Raw genomic sequence first — 23,625 nt, 5'->3', positions numbered from 1 at the left:
TCAAGGACTCGGCTGCCCCGAGAACCGATATCTCCCCTTGCCCATCTCGCCATCATCAACCCACCTATCACTTTCAACCGGCCACTGGGCCGACTCCAACGCGCGGTCTATACTCTCAAAGTCCACCTTCTCGAACCGGGTGTCAATAGGCGACCACCGCCCATCAAATGAAGGTGTCCGATAATGAGTCCAATGCCCACCATGGGCCCGTTCCCTCCGCGCACGTCCTGACATCCACACAGCCTGTAGCACCACGCCAACAACCATCAACGCTTCGATAACAAGCAAGCTGATCCAGATCAGGTTCAGGAGGTGGTTCTCATCCCGTGGCTCGGTCAGCCACGCCCGGAAAGCATCAATGCCGCGCGACCACGTCTCCCCTATTGAGGTCGTCGATGGTGTTGTGGAAAGGATAAAATTAATCTTCCCCATGGCCCCCTGACACCCCGAGCTAGTCAGACCCTTCAACGTCGTTGCTGCCGTCTTCAACGCATGTGATGCCGCGCCCAAGCTAGCATGCAGACATTGTAACGAAGGCAGATGTCCCGTTGTAAGGTTGCCTACGCCCGTGGAGAAGCTTTGACCCAGTGTGCTTGTAATGAGGTTGAGGTTGAGTTGCAAATTGAGATGCACGGAGCGGAGAAGGCTGGCAAGGACGTTGGGGGCGTTGGCGGCGTTGCTGGCACCGGTTGAGGAGGAGGACGCGAAGACGTCGCGGGTACAGGTTGCTGTGATGCTGGATACGGCTGAGTAAGCGGCCGCGACCGCGGTTGAGGGGTGGGAAGGGAGGTTTGGCATTGAAGAGAAAGGTGAGTTTGACAATTTTATTGCGAGGATGGTTGACGTCCGGACGGAGATGCCCAAAGCGCGAGGTTGGAACGGGAAGTGGAGTGGGTCCGTCGTCTCGTGCTCGCTTGGCTGTGATCTGCCGTGATATATGACTCTGAGATCACAATCGCGCGGGCGTGACAACCAGATATCTTAAGATCTAATAAGTTCGAAGGGTATCGTTGACCAGAACTCCGAAAATCTGGCACCGAGAGGCAGAGCAGTTTGAGATCAGAATTTTTTCAACGCCCGACGTCGAAAACGTGGTGGGATGTTGGCAGTCGATCGCCTCCCAAGCGGTGAGGGTGCAGCAGAAGAGGGGTGGCGCCACCCCTGTCGGCGCTTATGCAATGCGCACTGCAACAACACTTTTGAGATCTTGCGTTTGGGTTTTGGGCACTCTCTTTTGTTGTTAGGCGTGTTGATCGTATTCGCTCTGGATTGGACGTTGCGGCTTCAAGTGTGTAAAAGGCCGTTGCCTTGAGTCAACTCAACAGTTGCCAAGTAATTTGATTATGTAGAGGCATGCATTGTATGAGAAAGGGGGATCCGCTTTGCTTCGCGTTTGCTTTGTTGGCGAAAGTTGGCAGGCTTGATCTCTTGAGCGACAGCTTGGACAAGAAATTTTGCTTCTGGCTACGCCGCGTGGTTTTTCTTTGTCAAGCTACTTCGAACCCGGCCTGTTCCTCCTATCGCTGCGGATTGGGACGGGGTCTCGGCTAGGCCTTTGTGTTGTTTCTTTGCCTAAGGGCCATTATCAATCTCAATCAGTTGAGGTGTCGGGCTGGATAGAGATGTGTTTTCAGGGTTGTTTTGAAGAATGAGACTCTCTTCTTCGAAGGCTAGCGCGCGACCGCGTAAGGAGCTGAATGCTTCGATTTGCGGTGTGGAACTCTCTGAAGTTGCAGGTCACTGCACGAGCTGCTACTGTGTTGCGGCAGGAAAGTGGAGGATGGGAAGGATCGCAAGAGAGAATGGATGGGTGGGCACACACCGCCTGCCATACTTGGCTGGGCTTTGAGTTGGGATGTGCCACGGTTGAGAAGGGATGGTGATGAGGTTGGCGATGGTAGTCGTGGGTGAGGGAGACGCGTCTTCGATTTGAACACGTTGATCAATTTGATTACATCTCTCCTTGTGTGTTACCTTGCCTTGACTTTTGATCCGGTCAAGGCGTCGGCCTTCGAGCAGCGGCACCGAGATTGCGTGGTTACAGTCTTAGGCTGTTGAATATTATTGAGTTTATGCGTCTGACGAGGGAGGGGTACGCGGTGGGGTCTCGGGGTTCCATTCCAGCAAAACGACAACCGCTTTTTTACCCCCGCCCTACATCGCCACCGCAGGCACCTCAGCCAGCCAAGAATATTGAATACTGAGACGTGAAGTCAATTGAACTTTTGACAGCTTCAAGTTAACAGCAACAAATGTGCAAGAATTTCATTACAAGTGCTTGTAAAGCATTGACAGATTATTTAAATGAGTATGTACAATTCTTTCGGATGGAAACGGTATCTTGTGGGTGCAAAACTTGTGTGCAAATGTGTCACGACCAACAATGACTCTATCTGGGAGAGTAGCTTCCGTGCTACTCACTGATCGAAGTAGAAGAGAGTTATGACCCATCAAACTTGGATATCCGCCCCCAACAACCGAACATTGGGAAAGTGTTCCTCAACACCCAAGGATGTTGACTCTCAACAGTCTGTGCTGTTGAGGAAGAGGGAAGGGAAGCCACAAGAGTGCATGAGATGTATATAAATTCCAAGTAGGGCCAACTGGCCCAAGAAAACTCTAGTCAGCAATACAAAGTGTTGCTTACCAACTGGTGACCACAACGGCCACTTTGGTTGTGTGAGAACTCCTGTCTCTCAATCCAGCAGCCTGGCAACCATTGAACCCATCTCAGGAGGTCTGTCTGGATCGTTACAAAATGTGCGGAAACATGGTTGTCGTTTCGCAGGGTTCGCAGAGCGAAGGGCTGGGGAGGAGAAGTCTTTGTTGGTGTCGAGGAGGACCAGAAGAAACTTGACATTTTGAGATGATTGAGAAAGAATTGTATCAGTACTACTGCCTACTTACACATCGGATTACACAAAAAATATAATAAGGTTTTGATGCCATATCTAAGTCATATGGAGGCTTCGTTCGAGCTTGCTTGCCAGATCGTTTGCACAGGGTAATGCTGGACTCTTGCATTCTCCGACTGGTGGAGCCTGCCAATCGCCGAGTATATCTGTGTAATCAGCCAAGCTCAATGCTGTGTGCAAAATCTATCCCTTAAAGTCGTGTGATGAAGAACCAAAATCTCTCATTCACACTACACATCACCAACGGCTAGTTATGACGGCATCGCCGCTTTCAGGGTTGACAGATACTCAACGAGTTTACGTCAAGACCGAAGCGCTGCCTTGTTTTACTTGTTGGATACTCATGGATCTCCTCCTGGCCACAGTTCAGGCCGCTTTCCTATACGCAGTAGGCTTCGTTCTGCCTTATCAACTTCGAAGTTGTTTAATAGCCCACACCCGGCGTGTCTTCAATCGGTTCAACCTTCAGTCCTATGTATCTTCACCGGCTCGAATCTGAATTTTGCCCATATGAAGTAATAAAGTTGAGGTCTGAGCCTAAACCGTACACAACTCATATCTCTTTTCTTGAGGGGTTGGATAGTCCCCTGTCAATTTTTAGAGACAAGCCTCGAGACCTTATGGTTTCCGCTGGCAATCTTGTCCTCTAGCATCATTGGCCGAACGAGATGCTTGTGGGTGTGATGCGGGCACTGGCTAGGTATTTCTCGCACTGCCTCTTTATATCTTCAGCCACTCAGGACAACTGCTGTTGTTCCACCGCATGTTCTGAGGCGGCAAAAAGTTGTGAGAGATGCATACGTTACGGTAAAGCTTACAGAGACGTGGTTGATCTGGCAACGCAGCGATGCTCAGCCATTGCTTCTAGGCAGTGCCAGCTTATTAGACAAGGTCACAGCCATCAAGGCAGTCTTTTCGCTCTTCGATCTCTTAATCCATCAGGATCCCGCCACTGGGCCATGTTGAAACTGCGGGTTCACTTCACAGAGGGAAAACAACTGCGGTTCCCTTCACCGATATTGACTAACTTGCCACCTCCAGCGCCCTTCTAAACTCCAAGTTGATTTTGGCAACGACATGGAGCCGGTTACAGCAGTTGGCCTTATTGCGAATATCTTACAATTTGTGGAGCTCGCCGCAAAACTGTTCAGGAAAGCACGCGATATCCGGGATGCCAACTCAGGCGAATATAATGATATTAGAGTTATCGCAAAAGAGCTGCGTGCCAAGGCTGGGATTATAATCAGTGCCTCTAAGGATGGCACCCTCCCAAAAATTCTACAAACTCAAGACGAGCATCTCAAAAGTCTCGCAATCCAATGCGATCAAACCGCGAGTCAGCTTCTGGAGGCTACTGAGTCGTTGGAGCTTCGACAAGGACAGAATTTTTGGACATCCCTTCGTCAAGCGTTAGCATTGGTCTGGCAGGAACGGGAGATCAACAATCTCTAAGCCAGAGAGTCGACAGGATCGGAAACGCTTTGAGCAACAGCATAGTTACCGAACAGCTGAGTGCAATGTCCCAGAGACTTACAAAACTCGAACATCAAAACAAGATCCTCGAAGCAGCCAGGACTAGTGAAATACAACGGTTAATTGAAGCCGTTGATGATCTCAGGGAATCGCTTAAATCTGGCGACCACAGGGCTCGAGCAAATGATGCATTGCTGCTTTTGAGCGTAGCAAAAGACGAGGCCCGGTACACAGTTGAGCAGAGGGTTTTGAACAATTTTCGATTCCATAGAATGGATGATCGATATTGGAACATTGCAGAACCGCACAAGAACACATTTACATGGGCTTTCGGGACTCAGGAAGGTGTCGACGTGCCCCTTTCATCCATTGCAAAGTGGTTTTTGTCTGACAGTGACTTATTCTGGGTATCGGGAAAGCCCGCATCCGGCAAGTCAACTTTCATGAAATACCTATACAACCATAAAAAGACCAAGGATGCCTTGAGATCATGGGCGGCAGAGAAGCCGGCGATCTTGGCTGGTTTCTTCTTCTGGTATGCCGCAAAAGATTCGTTGCAGAAGTCTCAGCAAGGTCTTCTCCGATCTTTACTGTACCAGATCTTCCGCCAAAGCCCGGATGCTATCTGGAATGTGTTTTCAGACCTCGTCAAACTGCCACAACAAAACCATGGTAGCAACCTTCAGCTTGCATCTTTACAATTGCCAACGCCACCTGGGACGGTTCGTGAACACATTGATCTACTTCGAAGTGTCTGCACTTGGCTTTCTAAAAGTGGTCAGCGTTGTTGCTTTTTTATCGATGGACTCGACGAATACGAAGGTTGGCCGAGTGATATGGTCCGACTGATCCATACTCTCCAAACTATTCCTGGTGTCAAGCTCTGTATCGCCAGCCGTCCATGGAATGAATTTGAGGAGGGCTTTGGCAAGAGAAATACCTACAAGCTTTACATGCATGATCTCACCCGTGACGACATCAGAGTATATGTGCGTGAAGAATTTGCAGGCGACGAAAACTACCAGGCCTTTGAAGCGAGAGAGAATGGCGCTGGTGCCGAGTTGATTCAAGAGATTATTGATTCCGCACAAGGAGTATTTCTTTGGGTCATCCTTGTCGTCAGATCATTGAAAGAAGGACTTGTCAACGGAGATAGTGTTGCATTTCTCCGGAAGCGACTCCAGGAGTTTCCAGCAGACCTCAACAAGTGTTTTGAGAAAATCTTGTTTACCGACATCGATCAACTTTACCGACGAATGAGCGTACTTATGTTCACTGTGGCTCTTAAAAGCAACATGAACCTTCCACTTACAGCCTACTGGGTCTTCACGCGGAACCTAGACCTTCAGGACATGAAGGAATATGCACTGGGAGATATCACTCCTGTCGAACCCAGCAAAGTCGGCACTCTATTTGAGCAAATGAAAAGACAACTCAATGCTTATTCCAAAGGTCTCTTGGAAGCAAAACGCATGCAAAACCGACCATACATCGCAATAAATGACACAATCACTTCGGACAGAGATTGGCTGGACTACCCTGTAGAGTTCCTCCACAGAACTGTCAGAGATTTTTTGGCTAGCAGCGATATATCTTCTAGGCTGTTGACTTGGAACTCGGAGGGCCCGTACTTGGATGCTGTTATATGCTCCGCATCACTCGTCTACTTGAAGATGTCACCGACGAAACTAAGACGACCCCCAGAATGCTCCAGAGCGGTCCTTGATTCGTTCCTTGTACACTGCAAAGCTCTCTACGACATGGATTCATCCCAATCCAACATAGATTTATCATCAAACTCCTAAAGGAGTTTTTGAAGACCACATGGGACCCCGATGATCTTCAGCTTGGCCCTGCCCTGTTTGGAGACTGGAAGCTTCCTCCACATTCTACAAAAGTCAACAGGCTCACGGAGCCAGTCTCCACAGATGCGATCTATGAGGGCCTTTTGGGAGTCTGTGTTCTCAACGGCCTGGACAGTTGTTTTTACCGGGTCTTAGAAGATAACAAAAACCTATTGGATCGAGTTGGCTGCCGTACACGCCTTCTTTGTGTGTCTTTAATCGTACATCACATTACCTTGGCTCAATATTTTCTCCAAAAGCTCCATGTCGATCCAAATTCTTCAATCCCTGATCTCTACTTCAAGTTGAAATCGAGCGAATACACCATCTGGAATCCTTCTATATGGATGCTATATTTGCTGACGGTAGCGGGAAGTCGTTATCCCATGTATTATGCGCCGCATTTTCTACCAAGCCGCTGGGACATGGACAGTCCCAAGCAGGTACACGAACTACTTCGGTTACTTCTTGCAAGTGGCGCTGATCCCAACGTTCGCATTCCCCTGCGTGTCAAGCGCACCGTTCTCATGCAGCCTGTACCCCTACGAGATTTGATCAAGGACCATATAGCTGCATTAAGTCCTGAACAGAAGGCCTCCCTTTCGGAATTCCTCTCCGGAAAAGATTTGGACGGACTCCAGGCCAACCAAAAAGAAGGATGGAAACGGAGGATCCAACGAATGCGCTCAAGAATCTCGAGGCGTCCTCGCAACGGAGATGTGGGCAGTTTATGAAGCGTTCGGTCTTCGGCTTCATTGATATCTGAGAGAAGACGCCCATTATATCTTTTTACCGATAAATCCGGAAAATTCTTTGTTGCATGAGTCCTATATTTGACTTGCAGCCACATATATCCTGCTCGAAATCGCAGCGATAGCATCGTTGACCTTTAGTTCCGACTTTGTGAGTTACTGCGAAACACGGATGAAAACTTCGAAAAACATTGCTATCAGATGTTGAGAAACATTATAGGTTCAAGGCGGCTTCAGTGTTTGAGACTACGCTAAACGGCTATTCTGGATTTCCACTATGGCCTACAGGTATATTTTCCACTCAGGCGAAAATCCAAACTACACATACAAATCTGGGATTCGACCAGTCACAGTTAAACAGATGAACACCCGCTTCAACTAAAAGCGGAGACCAACTCCATGCTTGCCGCAAAAGACTCCTGAAGACGAGAGACTGTACAGTCCATCGTGAGATGATGGCATGGCATAATCTCCGTATAACTCTCCTACATAGGACAGTAAAGGACTTCCGCATCAGGCCAACTCTGCGACAACGTCTTCAGAGATGGGCTCAACTTAAAGTCCAACATGACTTTGTCATATGTTCTGCACTACTCTCACTAGTCGAAGTTCTTCCAAAGAAGTCTTGGGCCTTCCACGTTCCAAATGCTATATAGTCTTGAGACAATTCGTACACCACTGCAAAGCTCTCAACGATGTTAGCAGCGAGAACCTCGACCAAGTAAAACGGATATTGAAGCACTTGCAAAAAGCTGTAGACAGAAAGGGATGGATCCTTCAGGACGCCTGCTGGATTTCGAGCATACCAGATAACATCTTAACTCTAATTCTCACATTTATTCGAGAAGACCTGGACGTTCATGCTCACAATTTCTCCTAATGGGAATTTCTTGCTTGCAGCGGTCTCAACCATTACTTTATTACAAAACTGAACACGAACAGCAGTACCAAAGCTCACCAGAATAAGTTGAAAATCTCCTGCTGACAGCCGTTTAAGTGGAAACAGGCCCCTTGTTGATACCTCTTTGACAATAAGAAAATCGGTGTAAATGCAATTCGTGCCTTTTCATGTGACCTGAGCTGCTAGCGTTTTCTATCTGAGTATGCCTTTTGTGGGTTGTTAAGCACACAGCAGGGATGCCCAAGCATTCATCAAACTTGATATTGATCTTGCGAACGGCGGAGGATCTCCTTGACCACTTTTCAGATCTGCGCATCTTGATCTCCCTCGTATAAATACCTCCACGAACATTTTATCCAGACAAGAAGGCAGATTAGAGTCAGGAAAGGGATTTGAGACGAAGAAACAGTTCACCGGACGAGGACAATGAAGAGTGAGAATTAGGAACCAGCTCATCAAAGGAGGAAGCAGAATACTTGGAGTCAAATAATTGTTCATCAAAGAAGGAAGAGAAGCCGGAATCAAAAGATAGTGAATGAGAGAATGGACAAGGAAACCTGGAGGAAGAAAAGCGGGCATCAGGGAACAGTTTAGCAGGGGAAAAGAAAGCTCAGTTGGCTGCTGTGATCGAAGTCGGAAAATGGGAGCAGAACCGAGAGCAGTTCATGTCTAAGGTAAGCTGGTTACAGCAGTGGCAGTCGAAATTGGACGCCTGGCCTGGGCTAAGTAGGGAGAAGATAAGGGACGGAATCAGATGTGTTTAATTGTAGCCAGAAGGGAGTCCAGAAGGAATGTTTGGATGGCTGGCGCTACATGTATACAGCGACAGGAAAGGAGCATTCGCGTGAGGTGCTACGTGCTCGAATCAGTGGGACAGCAGTTGAAGCAACTGTGGCACTACGGTCATTGAGGTTTTGTTTTCACTGGCGGCAAGGGAAACTAGGTCACGAGTGGTAAGCTGGCACGATCAGGAAAGGCGAACAAATGGCTGGCAACCCCCAAGATCAGCGATAGGGGCTAGAATGACGTAAAGGGCGGGGGTGGTCTGAGTCCTGACCAACCGTCACCACCCGAGTATGAAAGAGGGCAGACTGTTTGATGGGATTGCTGGTCAACTTCTGAAACGTACCTAGCTAAGCCATTTATCTCCAAGTAAAGCAAGATTGCAAATATCCAAGCCAAAGCCAAAGCCGAAACCATTCGCCGTTCCAGGGAACCCAAAGTGACGCCTTCCACTGGTCACCGGAAGACGTCTCCACAAAAAAGGAGGATTCAAACGAGAGGAAATACACAAAGAAAAAGGAAAGATACAGTAACGAACGAAAGAAACCGATTCCTGGTCCCACATCTCGAGCCCTACTGATTCCCCTTCAATATACCGACCCATCCAGCGTAGTTGCCATATCCAATTCATCCATTCACCCAGTCATTACCCTTAATCCTTGACCAACAAACATCCCATCTATCCAATCCATCACCAACGACTTAACCATCCTTTACAACCGTTATTCCCATCCGAAACTCATGCGCTCGGCACAGGCACCACACTAACCCCACTTCCCGCTGCCTTTTCCCACTCCCCTTGCCCCAGTCCCTGCACCCCCTTCACCTTATCCCTCTCCCTAACCTCAAACACATGTATTCCCCCTCTGTCCTCACCTACAAACAAGAATCCTCCGTCCTCACTAAACGCCATCTCACTCACAGCCCTTAAACTTCCCCCCAACTCCCTCTCCAAATCCTCCTGCCCGCCAACAGGCGCATCCGGATCCGGCCAGCACCAGAGCATCTTGCCTGACATGGCATCCAGCAGGGCTAGGCAACCCCGGGCTCCAGACTCAACGCCGGAGGCGTCGCAGTACGCGATGAAGCGGCAGTCAGGGGATATACACGCCGCCTGGGCATTAGGAATGCGGAAGGTACGTGTGCTGTTGACGGAGAAGTCCCAGACAAGCACGTACCTGTAGGGCACCTGGACAGGCTGGATGTGGAAGCCGCCCTGGCCTCCGGGGATCGGGACTGCCTTATACGAGGCCGGGATCCAGATGGACACAGCCACACTGCCGTACGTGGCGAGGCCAGACGGCAAAGCAGTCTCGATCTCGGGGTGCTGCCAAGGAGTGACGAGCTTGTAGGGAGTGTTAGCGGGCGCGCCGTCGTGGATTTCCCAGGCGACGAGGAGGGTTTCGTTTTGCGGGGGAGGGTGGCCGGGCCGTGGGGGGCGGGGGCCAGAGGCTGTGACGAGGAGGGGTGAGGTGGAGGAGAAGGCGAGCTCGGGGAATTTGGGGAGGATGGGGAGGTTGCACTTGGTGAGGTCGATGGAGCGGGCCTTTTTGAGGGGTTTCTTGGATAGGGCGGAGGTCCGAGCTACTGTGTATAGGTCGATGGTGTGGGTATCGGAGCGGTAAGTTGCTAGGGGACACCAGGTTGTGTCTAGGGAGTTGGAGCTGCGGGCCGCCGCCCAGCGGTTGGCGGCGTCGATGGTTTGCAGGCGCTTTTTGCGGGACCAGTCGTAAATCTCGAGGGTGTCGCCGAAGCCGGTTGCAATTGCGATGAGGGACTGGGGCTCGGAGAGAACCGCATGAGAGCGCACAAAGTACTCGCGGGAACGTCGCTGCGCGGTCGTGTAGCAGGAGATTTTGAGAGAGGATAGAACTTCGCCTGTACTGACAGACCAGACTTTCACGAGGTTGTTGCCATGTTTAGAGGCGAGAGTTGCAGAGGTCACGCTCACGTCGAAAAAGTAGATGGTTGGGTCCTTTGAAGGCTTATCGGTCGAAGTGAGCTGCTTCCAGTGGTGCAGGGTGACTCCAGAATCAGCGATAGGAGGCTGAAGAGGCTGGTAAAGCTTTTTCCTGAGCTCAGACAGCTTCAGGGGCGACAGAGGAGGGGGCGAGAGAGGCGATGCGGCGCTGCCACTTCCATTCGTAGACGTTCGTTCCAAAGTCGATGCTGCCGAAGACTGTGAATAGTGCGAGGTGTCACCCGAGACACCGGCCTCGGAGCCGTCGATCGATTGCTGGAGAGACGTGCGGTGGGAGTTGGCGCGGTTCAGAGGCGGCACGGCGGGCAGAGGACGATTCGGGGCCGGACCCTTGGGGGCTGGGAAGATGCTAAGGCCGAGGGTTGAGCCCCGCGACGGCCGGCGCTCGGAGCCTGCTTGTGATTTAGCGGTGCCGGGGCGCGGGATGAAATCATCGAAGAAGGTCCTCGGTGAGTCGGAACGGGGGATCGACGGGATTCGCGGGCGGTCATCGTACGGCTGGGACGAAGTGCTAAGCTGGCTGAGCTTGTCACTGCAGCATAGTTAGCAGTGATGTCTTCTATGGAGACGAGAGAGTACATACGCCATGTCGTCTAAGTCGTTGGCATGGGCAAAGGGCTCCATGCTGCCTGCACTCGTCCGGTTCATGAAGCCTCCAGGAATCGGTCTCAACGTTATTAGACCACGTCTGATATTGAAGAAAATCTCAACACAGCTCGCTCTCAAACAGAGTATGTCAGATCAAGTGGAGAGCAAACTTGAAACAGAGAGATGACACAATCAGCGATAGCCGGGGGCCATCCACTTGTTGTTTCTCCCAGAGTCAGCAGCTGCAGGAATCGGCCGACAACCTAGGACCGAGAGAATAGACCAGGAACGCAGCCGGGAGGGTTCATCAGACGGGGGTTGTCTTGTCGCCGCACCGGAGCGCGAGCCAGCGTGGGTGACTCTCCATGCCAGCATTTTCTCTTTTTCCTTCCCTCCTCTCCCCTTCGTCTCTTCTGCGCCTGGATCTCAGCCGGCCAGCCCAGCCCGGGCCAGACTCCATTCTTCACCAATCTGGCCAATCAATAGTGCTGGCTGGGCGTTCTAGCTGTCTTCTTCCCCATGGGCGGTGGTCATGGCACCCATTGCATCGCAACTATTTCTGTGAGAGTTGACTTGTTGCCGCCCCTGGACGCTGCGGTTTGTGTTGTGGGGCTTGGAGAAATGCATGAAGCACCCCCTGTGGCGTTGGGTGGGGAGCAGATGGATCCCCTGGTGGGTCCCGCGTGCGATGCAACGTCGAATCAAGCGCTGCTGTTGCCTTCCGGACTCCAGGAACACCAACCCCGTGGCTGTTGGATTTCTCTCTGTAGTGGGCCCTGGGGATGTGGAATTGGTGTGGGGAGAGCTCCAATAGCCCAGCATCGTTTATTACTGCCTATACTGGCTGTGTCGCCCGCTATCTGCCCATTGACTGTGCTGTACGTAAACCATTGCAACTGCGTCCAGTAACCGCAAGAGGCTGAAGGCTGCAGGTTGTCATATTAGTATCAAAAACTCCCAATCAGATGTGGATGGTTATTGGTATTTCAGAGAAAGTTGACAGACATACAGATGGAATTTTCACATTCGCCTCCTCTGCCCTGTTAGCAGCCCTGAATGGCGGCTAATCGGCTGCTGATAGAAGCGGAGTCTTATCACGATCCAGGACTCCACACGCTCTTCTGCCCCATGGAGAATTGGAGGTGGATTTTCGCCGTGTGGGGAATGCCTGGAGTCAGTCGCGGGGCATCATGGTAACATTATGGTATCAATACTGACGCCCACATTTTGTGGTGAACCCGGCAAATCTTTGCGTGGCTCGACGCCGACGGCCCTGCTCAGGTGCAAGGCTGAATGGCGCCAACGACGCACGAAAACGGCCCGAAGCACAGCTGTGTTGCATCGAAGGCGACCGCACACAAGCCTTTGCATGCAACACTAGCACCAGAGTGGTTTGGTGCATGCAGAGAGATCGTCAAGGGACGCTGCTGCAGGATTGTTCCCCAGCAGATGCACATTCCCGTGAGTTGAGTCCGACCTTGCAACTCTGCCGGAGAGGCTGACCTCGGCCAAGGGGGCGGCGACTTGGCATGATGACGACAACCTCACTCGCTAACTTCAGGTGACCCAAGACGTAAGATACAACAACGCATATCGATGGCAGCAAGCTAGACACGAATGAAATGAAACGACCACTAGCTGACGGAGTCCATCCAAGCTGAGCATTCTCTCCGGCTTTCTTATTGTCTGCTATCAGGTTTTGCCCGGCTAATCTCGAGCTTTCGCCGCTATGGACACTAGCCTACGGGTTAGCTTCGAGCACCGTCGGGAGCCAGCACGGCTGGCAAAGCTACAATCCCAGTCACCATTTGTGATTCTTCTATCGAAAGCACTCACGGTCCACTAGGAGCTGTGGAAAACCCACTTCCTGTCCGCAGTCATCCTGGTTCGAGCAGCCGCACTGGCCTTCAGGAGTTCCGATGCACAATCAAATAGGTCGAAAGAACTCTTTTGCAGCCGACAAATCTGACGGCTTACAAACGCTTGCCATCGGAGAATGCACCGCTGCGAGTGTAAGAGATCGTCTGCCCAGCTTGGCGGGACGGATGTGTGCTAAGGCAAATGCCATGCTACCCTATTGGCTGCGGCACTGCTAATGCAGTGAGAGCCGGGGTTGGTGGCGATGAGATGTGGGCTTCGCTATCGGGATGGGTGGGATGGATAGGTATGGGCGACTGCGATGCAACTACAAGAGGGTTGGCTGGCGTGGCCAGAGAGGCTGCACGGATAGAGGGTTTTTTTTTTGGCTTGTTGAGACAGACACCAACCACGTTTACCATCGCAGACCTCGTTGCAGCATCATCTTGTTCAAATCTAGCAAAGATATCCTTTCCCATCTCTAACGATGATGTCCACTCTGCTAAAGCCTGCAGGAGGACAGGATCGATGCCCCTAATCAAACGAGCTTCACCGATCGATCGTCGCGCTAACTGCCCTTCCTTAGCTGCGCAACATTCCTTCCCCTCCTTCTCCTCATCCTCCTCCACATTGACCCGAGGAGCTGGTTCTGATCCTTCGAGATCGATCCACTGATGCAGATCTTTCTTGCCTGTCTCCATTATAGAGTGCAACCACGCTCATGTCAAGAACTGTCAGTCAGGGGTTGAAGCAAACTCCAGCATAAGCCCTCCATCTGTTTGTCTGGGCGAACGTCCGAGTTTTCCGACGTGCGTTGGTCTGACGTCCGTTTGAGCTCATAAATGGCCAGTGATCGTCCCTTGCTGGAGAGAGATAAGCCTTTTGATGTTGCTCATCTGTATCGTGCACGTGAGCTGGTCACGCGGGAGGTCGGTTGTATGTGGGATGGGAACGGACTGGCAGAACGATGGTTTCGCGGTAGCCACGGTCCGTCAAAGGTAGACCGCGCATCTGACCTGACGATCGTCTGTAGAAGGAGTGCTAGCTATCTGGCCACACGGTGAGTTACTGACACGATAAGTGTTTCTCATTCTCGCTTATCCCCCGTGTTGAGTGTTGGAATGATACTTGAAGGCCTACATAACTTCCTTACATACGGGCATAAAAACAATCCAGAGAGTGAAATTGATGGTTACCGTTTACACTGTCTTGTCAAGAGGAACCTTGTGATTCATTGACAGCATCGTGTGCACTGGGTACCATCCCTTATCTTTTTGAGATTTCGTCTTCCAGCTCAGTTTAAAGGCAAACAGGTTGAGTCCCGAAGCATTGCAGTAAGTACAGACTATGATCTGGATAGGAATTTCGGCTCTCTTGAGCACCTTCATCTTCGTTTCAAGCTGTTCTCGCATCGTTCTCTTCATGTCGCCATCCTCCCACGCGGCTTGCAACCAAGGTCAACACTCTGGCTCTGGGTCTTGGATCCTTCACCGGCGAGATGACCCAATGTTCGAGCGACATTGGTAATAAAAAACAGTCATGCATCGAAAACTTTTCGGGTTCCCTGAGCGACTGCTCAGTATCACATTTCCCGCCCGAGCTACCTTGAACAGCATCGTGTGAACGGCTCTGGGAAATTCACCTTCGACATGAAGTCTCATGACAGAGTTTATGCCGTGAGATAGGCAAAACATCCTCGAGCAATAGGTTTCGTGTTTCTCACAACCAAAAGCCCCAAACAGCTCGCAGAGTCCGATCTGGAGTGAAACCAAACTCCAACCTATTTGTGACGTCCATGCTCTTCTCCTCAGCCACTCCACAAGGCCACCTCAAAATAACACTCTGATGCTCTCCTGATCGCTATTAACATCAACTATTCGAGTCTTTTTTGTCACAAGTCAGGGGCAACGGAGCACAGTCGTGTGCGCCATCGCTGCGGATACCACAGGGCCAGTAAACACTTGCTTTGACATGTTTCAACCTCCCGTTCTTCGAGCGATAACGGCAAATCCTGGGTATCGAAAAGTCTGAGTAAGATATTGTCCAATATTTCCGTCATTGATAGCTACACCTCTCCACCCCATTCATATCTTCTAACTTATCGATCATAGAGCGCCCTTTTAAGTGAATTCCCAAAAACTCCATGGACTTCAGGAAGGTCTTCACAGGAAATCTGACTTTCTCTACTTGAAATCAGGTCTAACAAGTTGAAACCACAGAAGTGAGGTGACTTTAACTTGGAATTACCCGAATTTATCTGCGGTCAAGATAAGCTTGGGTCTGAACATCCAACATGTCCAACCACTTCACTCTCTCCGATCTACCTGCCGCAAATTTTATGATCGTTCACTCAACAATTTTCTTTTATGAAGTCATGTCAATGACTTAAGAGGTCCCCATCATAAGCCCCCTCGCTGAGCCCTGACAAAGCTTGGACCGCAAAGCCACCGCAAGGACTCCGGGCCTTTTGGCTGAAAACGCCCCGTGGACAAGCGACATATCATTGCGCGCGAGTCCCACGCCGTGCAATGATCCTCTTCAGCACATACGGGCTCCTTTAGTTATCTTATCTGTCTTGCTGGGTTGGTTGGCCCCTCTCCCCCCAGCAAAGGCTTCATGTGCCCGGTTGAAGACGCCCCATGGACGATCACGCTCTCCCCGCGTGCCATGTAGAGATTTTCATTTCCACGCGAGGGCCCTCTAGCTCCTCTGTCTGAGAAAAATACGCGCAGAGCTCTGTGTTTGAGACAGCCCTAGAGTCTATATATATTTCTATTCCCGAGACCAAATGTCAGTTTTTTTTCCCCGTTCTCCGGACTCGAAAGTCTACAATCTACAACTCATCTCATAAGGTTGCTGGCTTGTTCTCACTGGTAAGTCTTGCACAGTTCAAACACTGACACTCCAGCACTAACATACTTCCAGGTCCACTCCCATCACACCCTCACTTAGCTGACTTTCTCGTCTACTGCTTGCTTTCAGAAGCTCATTTGCCATCAAAGCTTCGCCTCTTTCTCATCTATCTGCTACTTTCCCTCTCATATCTCTGCTACTTGCCTCAAACGGCCTGAAGCCTTTCGTCAACTTCTCTCCCAACCCTTCCTCATCACAAGTTCCATGCCAACCGTCACCATGTCGGACAGGCGGGACGACATATCCAACCACATCGACAAGGAACACCTTCGCAAATACTTTGACAGGCGCTTCAAGGAGATTGCAAACACCCGGCGTTCCAAGTGGGGTCGCTTCACCACGTCGCACGACAATGCCACGTGCATGCGCAGCAGCAGCTACACAGATGTAGACGGCAACAGAGTCGTGGTCGATATTCTGCCCAACGGCGAGGCTGGCCGTCAACGCAACCTGGAGATCGAGGGCCAGAACATGCGGGACGCCAGACGCATCTGGAGCAACCGCCCGGGAAGGAAACCCAAGCATGGCAGCGCCCCCGGCCGGCTGGCCGAACAGTGGAAGGACCCTGAGCACTGGAAAAGCAGGTATAATTACGACCCCCTCCCGCAATCGAAGTCGACAGACAGGCTGCTTATCCACTCCGAACTCGCGACTATCCCGTACAAGTCTCCCCATGCCCCTCCACGTCACCCCAATCCTCCCAGACGTGAAAGGCGTCTTCTTCGGCCCCCACAGACCATGCGTATCTTGTCGTCTTTTGCATTGGCTTCTTCTGGCTCTGGGTCTCCCTATGCCTCTGTCTCTGCGTCGGGTGCCCCGACTTTATCCACTTCAACCTCGCAGTCCTCTGTTCCGTTTCTCTCTTCTGGCTCTGGCTCGCGCACCTTGCCCGGCCGGGTTCCTCCCCCCGAGGCCTATACCTCTCAGTCCGCATCCCAGAGGTTTCTGTTCGCGTCGGATGATGAGGATGATGACAAGTCTGACAACGAGGGCGCCGTATGCATGAAGCCTTCGGGCCGTCGTGTTGGTACCCCCCCTTATTTTTTTCCCGCTCCCTTGGCAACGGCTAGCACTAGCTCCGCCGCTACTGGCAGCTCTAGCTCGGTCATCACCTCGACCCAGAAGCCTTTAAAGTATGAGCCCCTGTATGTGTCCCCTGAGGAGCCCAAGAAATTCCAGCCTTTTGAGATCCCCATCGTGGGCCATGAAAATAGCGAAGTCAGACTGGCCTTCTCCGACTCTAAGGGCAATTACGATGGTGAGTTTACCCCCTTCAACGTCTTCCCAATCTCTTTCTCGCTTTCTCCCCCATCCCCCCTGTGATGGAAAATCCCTAATAACAGCAGGCACTAACTCTCACAGAGTCTCTGGAGGCCCTCTGGCATTACTACTCCTAAACGCCGCCGCGGGCGTCACCCCCTCCTCCCTCCTTTCCTCATCACAGCAGCAGCATATTAACCCTCGTCCCCGTCCCCAACCTCGACCTATCCTTCTGCCCCCATCACCTCCATCTCATGTCCCCCCTGTCGTCCATCTCCGTTGCAATGAAACCATCTGGCTTGGTGTCCAGGCCTTTCTCAAATCATCCGGGGTTAAGCTAGATCCGGAGGTGTATACACTGCCGTCGGTGAGGCTTGGGGATTTGCAGGCTGTGAGGAGGTGGTTTAATAGTGAGGGGCGACGTGTGGAGAAGGAAGGGGGTGAGGGGAGTGAGAAGGAGATGGGAATGAAGGAGAGGAAGATGTGGGTTACGAAGAACTGGAGGGCCGGTGACGAAGGTGAGTGGCAGGATCCGGTGGCGGGAGTGTTGGGGGAGTGTGAACGGCGGTGTGAGCTTGCTATCGCAGAAATCATGTCTGTTTTGCGGGAAGAAAACGAGGAGATTGGCGCAGCTGGGAAGATGCTTTGGTCGATGTGGGAGGAGCTGGAGAGGAGAGACCGGTTGATGAGTGCGCCATTTGATATTCCTCTGCTACCGGCCACAAGAAGGTGGGAGAGGATTTTGGAGAGGGTGAGGGTTGCAAGGGCAAGGGAGTATGAGGAGTTAACAAGGATGGAAAGGGCTGAGGAGGAGCGGTTGGAGATCGAGCGGGAGATAGAGAGAATCAGGCTGGCTGAGGAGGTGCGACAGCAGGCCCTGATGTGGTTAGATCCTCAAGCAAGGTTGATGGCGAGGATGGATGGTACATGGAACGACAACGACAGTAACGATAATCCTTCTGGTATCGAATCCGCCAACTTGGATGACAACAGAGAAGACATTGATGACAACCCCCTGCAGCCACCGCTCTTTATCCGGGCTGCTGACGTCCCTTCTTTCCAGTCCCCTCCCGAGCAACAACAACAACAACAACAACAGCAGCAGCAGCAACAGCAACCACCTGGGCCCCCGTCGTTTGGCTTTGGTCTTGACATCGTCGACCGCGTGCGCAACGAAAACATACAACAGTGGTGGGAGCGCGAGCAGCAGCGGCGGGAATATGAGCAGGTCCAGGTCATCAACGTTCCCGTCGAGGAGGAAGAAACCTCGCCAGCGCTGGATTCGAACACAAATCCCCAAATTGCTAGCAACACCAACAACTTTGAGTCCGGCGATCAATCGCGCTCTGAGAGAGCAGAGAGAGTGCCGCTGAGATACCAGATCGCCTTGGAGTACCAGTGGCAGTTGGAAGAGAAGGAGAATGAGGAGAAAAAGGAGAACGAGCTTTCTCACGGTGGGAAGGAGCTTGGCAGTCTGGGGGAGTACGTCCTGCAAGAAACGTGGGAGATGAGGGAGGAGAGGAAAAATCAAGAGGAGGAGCGCTGCAAGAAGGAAGAACTGACTCGGAAAGAAGAGAGAGACGATGTGAGTCAAATGATGAAGAGTTGGGATGATGAGCGGCTGGAGAGGGAGGCTGTGGCCGGAGTGTTGGTGGGGTGGTTGACTTGCCGGAAGGAACAATGTAAGTTTTTTCTTGGGAGTTACGATCTTAGATGAGTGCTTACAAGAAGCAGACGATAAGATTGCCAAGCTCCAGGGCGAGCAGTTTGCCAGGGTTGTGTTCTGGGAAAACGAGTACACTTACCGGATCCCTGGCGGCCTGGTGCGGTGGCTCAGGGCCAAAAAGTTTAAGTTTTTTTTTTTTTTTTTTTTTGCCTTTCTTCTCACATCAGGGTCGCCATGCTGACAACTGACGCAGCTTCATTGCTCCTCATCCATATCTCGACGACCGAGGGCCTTGAACGGATCTCTGATTGTATGATATGGCTGACATTTCCTCTGTCTTTGCTTCCGCTTACAGATTGGACCTTTTTGGATATGGAGAGTGTACGATATGACTTGTACCGTGCTCTCGTTTCTACTTTTGGTCTTGGGCTATCTTCACATTGGTGTTGCGCGAGGTACCTGTACGATAATGTTAGTTATATCATGCTTCCCATAACTCCCGGGGTCTTCATCGCTATTGGTTACGAGAATCCTGCCTCTTGATCTATCCTGTACTATTTCCAATGGTGTTCGGTTGATCGACATGACCAGAAATGTCCGAAAGATGATCTCTCTTTTTGTCGACGAATCTACTAAGCGAGCGCAAAAAAAGGCTTAGACCGTCGAGTTGGACGCGATTGTCGTTGGTATTAGCCCCGGAATAGCCAATTCCAAGACAGTAACAGCTGAATGGGACTCTCAAGCTTTCCTTTAAATTTCCTGCCGTGCGTTTTATTTACTTACCTCTACCTACCTATGATAGGCAGTTGACGAGGGAAATTATTCACGTTAGTCAAAACTTGGTTTTGTAAAACCAGCAGAGATTCATTGAGCCTAGTACCTTGCTTTCAGGATTCGTAAGACTGCCTTGATGCGTGATTTTGCTGCTTTTATTAGGTTCCCCATAATTTCCGTAGTCTCGTGGTAGTTTTTTTTCGTGACAGTGCTCAAGAACTCCATGATACGAAGGATATAAGAATAGCGGTAGTGAGGATGCTTATATGTTCGAGCAGATCTTACGCCAGCTTGTAGAAATTTTGGACGAGTTTGTTAAGAGCCCTTTGAATAGCTGGCTTACTGTCCTTGACCACGCTGGCAGGATAGGCGCCGGTATGTTGAATCAACTTGGGGTCTTCGATAGATGAGGTTTCCTACAGCTTAAAAGTGCTTGCTGCGAAGTCTGCAGTTAACTGCTCTAGCTACCTTTGAACCCGTGGAACAGACACACAGACTTGATTGACTCAGCGATATTTCCTGCCAAAAATTAATGGTCTTGATTTCTTCCCAACACATCTTTTCCAGGTCATATTACATTTCGCTTTTTCCTGGTCATAGCACCATTCTTTGGGTCTGCATTTTCTTTCTTTTCAGCAGCGATTGCCGGCAGCTGAGCGCCGACATTTTGTGACCCGAGTATATTTTTCCATGTGCCTGATATGCTTGGGCAACTGGACGATATTCTAGTAAAGGCCCCACATCTTGTGTGCTAAGAGAAAGACAAGATACGCCTCTGTGCGACATAACGACTTCTGCTCTGCGGCGGGAGGAGCGCGATCGTGAACAATCTCATGCGTGGGCTTGTCTTTGGGAGTGAGTCTCTTGCAGGTGGCCTGGAAGATTTCCTTGAGCATTGCGAGGATGAATCGCCAGTCGGTGAAAGAGAGGATGCGATATTTCTCCTTAAGCAGGCCGCTACGACACGTGTGCGCTTTCTGGGACGGTAGTCCTGAGTTTGGAAAAGAAGCTGCGCAGTCGCGGAGGTTGTTCAATATTGTCTACGAAGCGGATGCGCTTCTTGCCTTTAAGCTCGATAGATGGCTCGTGTTTTGACTGCGAGAGGGTCAGGAACTCTCGCGTGTTAGAATGCTCAAGTTGCCATAAGTACTTACCAGAGGCAGAGGCGCTATCGGCGATAACGCTAGATGACAGGAAGATATCCGGAAAAGTTTAAACCTCGAAGTTAGTGTTTTGTTCGTCCAGCGGCTTGCTGGAGTTGTGTTCCCAGCAAGCAGCCGGAGGGGACTTGACTCTCTCGAAATGTGCCTCCGCCATCCACTCCGTTCGTGCGTTGCTTCGTGCAAATTTACGCGTATTTAGGATATGATTTAAATTTTTACGGAGAGAAAGATGGTCAAGGACTTGGAAGTGAGAGAGAAAATTTATCCTGAGTGCTTGGGCAATAAGGAAGAGTGGGTGCGGAGTCTGGAACCCGGGCGAGGGTCTACCACCACAACCCTTTATAGCAAGCAACAACAGTTAAATATCACGCTATGCTACATATGATATTACTGCACTACTGAATCAAATTCTTAGTGTACGCTCATATGATTAACCCCAGTGTACGACACGCTTGTCGCGCAGGTTAAATCGTCGTCATGTGTGCGAGCTGCATCCAGCTGGTCTCGAATACCCAAATAGGTAAAGAACCCAGCTCAAATACCGAGGAACAGACACCAAAATTATCGTGTCGATAAGTGACTGGCAAAATTCCCCTGTGAGTGCAGCGGTCCGAAGTTTTCCTCCATGCTGAGCAAGTCATAGCCAACACCAGCGCACAGTTGTCTCACCTCCCAGTCATCACCCCAACTTAGGGTTACCCCTTTTGTTTTCTATTTCCCTGATTTGTCACACCTTGACATCTCCACAGCAACCTTCTTTTCATGCCAAGCCCTCAACCGAACCCTGACAGTAACTCTCATTAAAACCCTCAAGTACATATCCCCACCGTTTACCCTCCACTTTTTGCACATTGACAAGTAAAAATGCAGCAAAAATCGATCAGACTGGGACTCGAACCCAGAACCTTTACCAGCAGGAGAACACAGACATTGCACAATTGAATGTGCGGGGATTGTCTGCGCCAAACCGGAAAGTAACGCGCTACCATTGCGCCATCCGACCGTGCTCTCTGATTGGCCAAGAAGGCCTCAATCCTAGAATTATTAAGCAATTATAACAACACGGGCTCTTGGGGAGTCCTGGATCATGAATAGCAGGGTATAAGAGAGTCATGTGTGAGATATTTGATTTGATGTCAATCAACATCAGGGTGTTAAGAGTCAACCGCAAACATCGAGCGTCACGCGAAACCAGGACAGTTATGTCAGGCAGAAGGGGGGAAAAATGCTTCACGGTCAGACTCAAAATAGAACGATGCATCCCACCAAGCTAAGCACGTAAACACTAAAACTGGGTATCTCAAGCAATTTACAGAAACAACAGCCAAACACCCACTACTCCTCAATCAGATCCCCCTCCTCGCCCTCCTCCATCCCTTCCATCTCAATATCTCCCTCCCCATCTCCTCCCCTCGACGCCAACTGTATCCTCCCCAATCTTCTCCCTACCTCCGCAATAACCCTCGCAACACCCTGCCTATCCAACTCCATTTCAACTTCCATCATTCCCCCCGAGTCGCTACTCGCCCGATTTGACAGTCCCCCAGGAGGGATGGGCAGGTCCTGCAGTGCCGGCGGCTTGTGCTGCCAGGGCGCGGGCGAAAAGCCAAGTGGGACAGAACCAAACAGACCAGAGATGGGGGCAGGGCAAGGTGCAGAATAGGAATTCTTTCGGGGCCGTTTTTGGATGGACGGCGGGGTCCCGAAACAGGCCGAGCTCGGGCCGGCGACAGGAGCGGGGGTACCCGCCCCGCTGCCGAGAAAACTGTTTGCGCCGGGAGTGGGCACAGATGGTGGGCACGGAGCGTGGGGCAGGACCGGGAAGACGACGTCCATTGGGGTGAAAATGTACTCACCCTCGACTTGGGGCTCACCCGTGGATCTTCCGTCGGAGGTAAGGTCCATCTGTTCGGGGCCCGGCAGCGCGGGCAAGGAGAACGAGCGGGGAATGGCAGCCGCGGCGGCAACGCTGTTTCTGGAGGAGAGCTGTTCCGGTTAGAAGCATAGCTAGGGAGTTAGGAGAGAAGAAAAGTGAAGCTTACGACATTGTCGTTGGTCTTCAACCAGAGCGCCAACGGCAAATCTTTGGAGATTTTGCCCCAGTGCTTTCGGTCCGGTAAGGGCTCTGGGGAAGGCTCCCGAGAGCACGTCCTGTGATCGACCGAGCTTGTCCCGGGGGGCATCCCAAGATGGGTCAGATGAGTGTTGCTCAGATTGGTGCCAGATGGGGGAGCAGAACGGCTCCGTCTCAGCAGCGTTAAATCCTTCATTTTGCAGTTGGACAGTATGTGCTGTCGCTATGACAAGACAGTTGAGAATGAAGACGTATGGGCAGAACCTCGGTACATTTTGGAGAGAAATATAAAGGGTAACAAATGAGAGCTAGAGCTTTTTCTTCTCTCTCGTCGTGAAGTCACAACTACGACAGAAAAATGGGTAACATGAAGAAATGCTTAGTTTTGCTCAGTTGCTGAGCAGCTGGCGGCACAATATGCAGGGTAGAAAATGCAAAAAAGAGGATTGATAGTCTCCCCGTGTATTTATGGGTACAGAATCTGTAGAGACGAAGATGAGATGAAAGATGGATGAATGGGAGCGGTACAGCTTTCCATGTTACGGGCTCAAGGGGCTTACGGGTTGGACTTGGGATCGGGTGAGGTCGATCGCAATTCTGTTGCGAATTGCGATTGACTAAAAGCCTGCTTGATCACTATCTTGAATAAACAAGGATCAAAACATTCGGATACCTCTCCTT

The 23,625-nt window shown here is 50.9% G+C and overlaps 4 protein-coding genes and 1 non-coding gene across 5 annotated transcripts; 1 reads left to right on the top strand and 4 right to left on the bottom strand.

Annotated features, from left to right (window-relative positions):
• CTHT_0044500 (uncharacterized protein) lies at positions 1-798 on the bottom strand (the record flags this gene model as incomplete). Its single annotated transcript, XM_006694778.1, has 1 exon — positions 1-798. One exon carries the CDS (start codon positions 796-798, stop codon positions 1-3), a length of 798 nt encoding a protein of 265 aa, XP_006694841.1.
• An 8,609-nt stretch (positions 799-9,407) lies between these two features.
• Positions 9,408-11,273, bottom strand: CTHT_0044490 (uncharacterized protein; the record flags this gene model as incomplete). The annotated part of the gene is made up of 2 exons (XM_006694777.1): positions 9,408-11,181; positions 11,233-11,273. The coding sequence occupies 2 exons, from the start codon at positions 11,271-11,273 to the stop codon at positions 9,408-9,410; spliced, it is 1,815 nt and encodes a 604-aa protein (XP_006694840.1).
• Positions 11,274-16,226: 4,953 nt separating this feature from the next.
• CTHT_0044480 (uncharacterized protein) lies at positions 16,227-19,229 on the top strand (the record flags this gene model as incomplete). Its single annotated transcript, XM_006694776.1, has 4 exons — positions 16,227-17,265; positions 17,372-18,949; positions 19,002-19,119; positions 19,187-19,229. 4 exons carry the CDS (start codon positions 16,227-16,229, stop codon positions 19,227-19,229), a joined length of 2,778 nt encoding a protein of 925 aa, XP_006694839.1.
• A 2,518-nt stretch (positions 19,230-21,747) lies between these two features.
• CTHT_0044470 lies at positions 21,748-21,873 on the bottom strand. The gene is made up of 2 exons: positions 21,838-21,873; positions 21,748-21,783 (listed from the first exon to the last, which is right to left on the bottom strand). It is a non-coding gene; the product is annotated as a tRNA-Arg (tRNA).
• A 332-nt stretch (positions 21,874-22,205) lies between these two features.
• On the bottom strand, positions 22,206-23,140 carry CTHT_0044460 (uncharacterized protein; the record flags this gene model as incomplete). The annotated part of the gene is made up of 2 exons (XM_006694775.1): positions 22,206-22,856; positions 22,913-23,140. 2 exons carry the CDS (start codon positions 23,138-23,140, stop codon positions 22,206-22,208), a joined length of 879 nt encoding a protein of 292 aa, XP_006694838.1.
• Between the last annotated feature and the right edge of the window lie 485 nt (positions 23,141-23,625).

The sequence above is a fragment of the Thermochaetoides thermophila genome, assembly GCF_000221225.1.
Source record: "Thermochaetoides thermophila DSM 1495 unplaced genomic scaffold scf7180000011818, whole genome shotgun sequence".
Lineage (NCBI taxonomy): Eukaryota > Fungi > Ascomycota > Sordariomycetes > Sordariales > Chaetomiaceae > Thermochaetoides > Thermochaetoides thermophila.
This window is presented reverse-complemented; position numbering and strand designations above follow the sequence as displayed.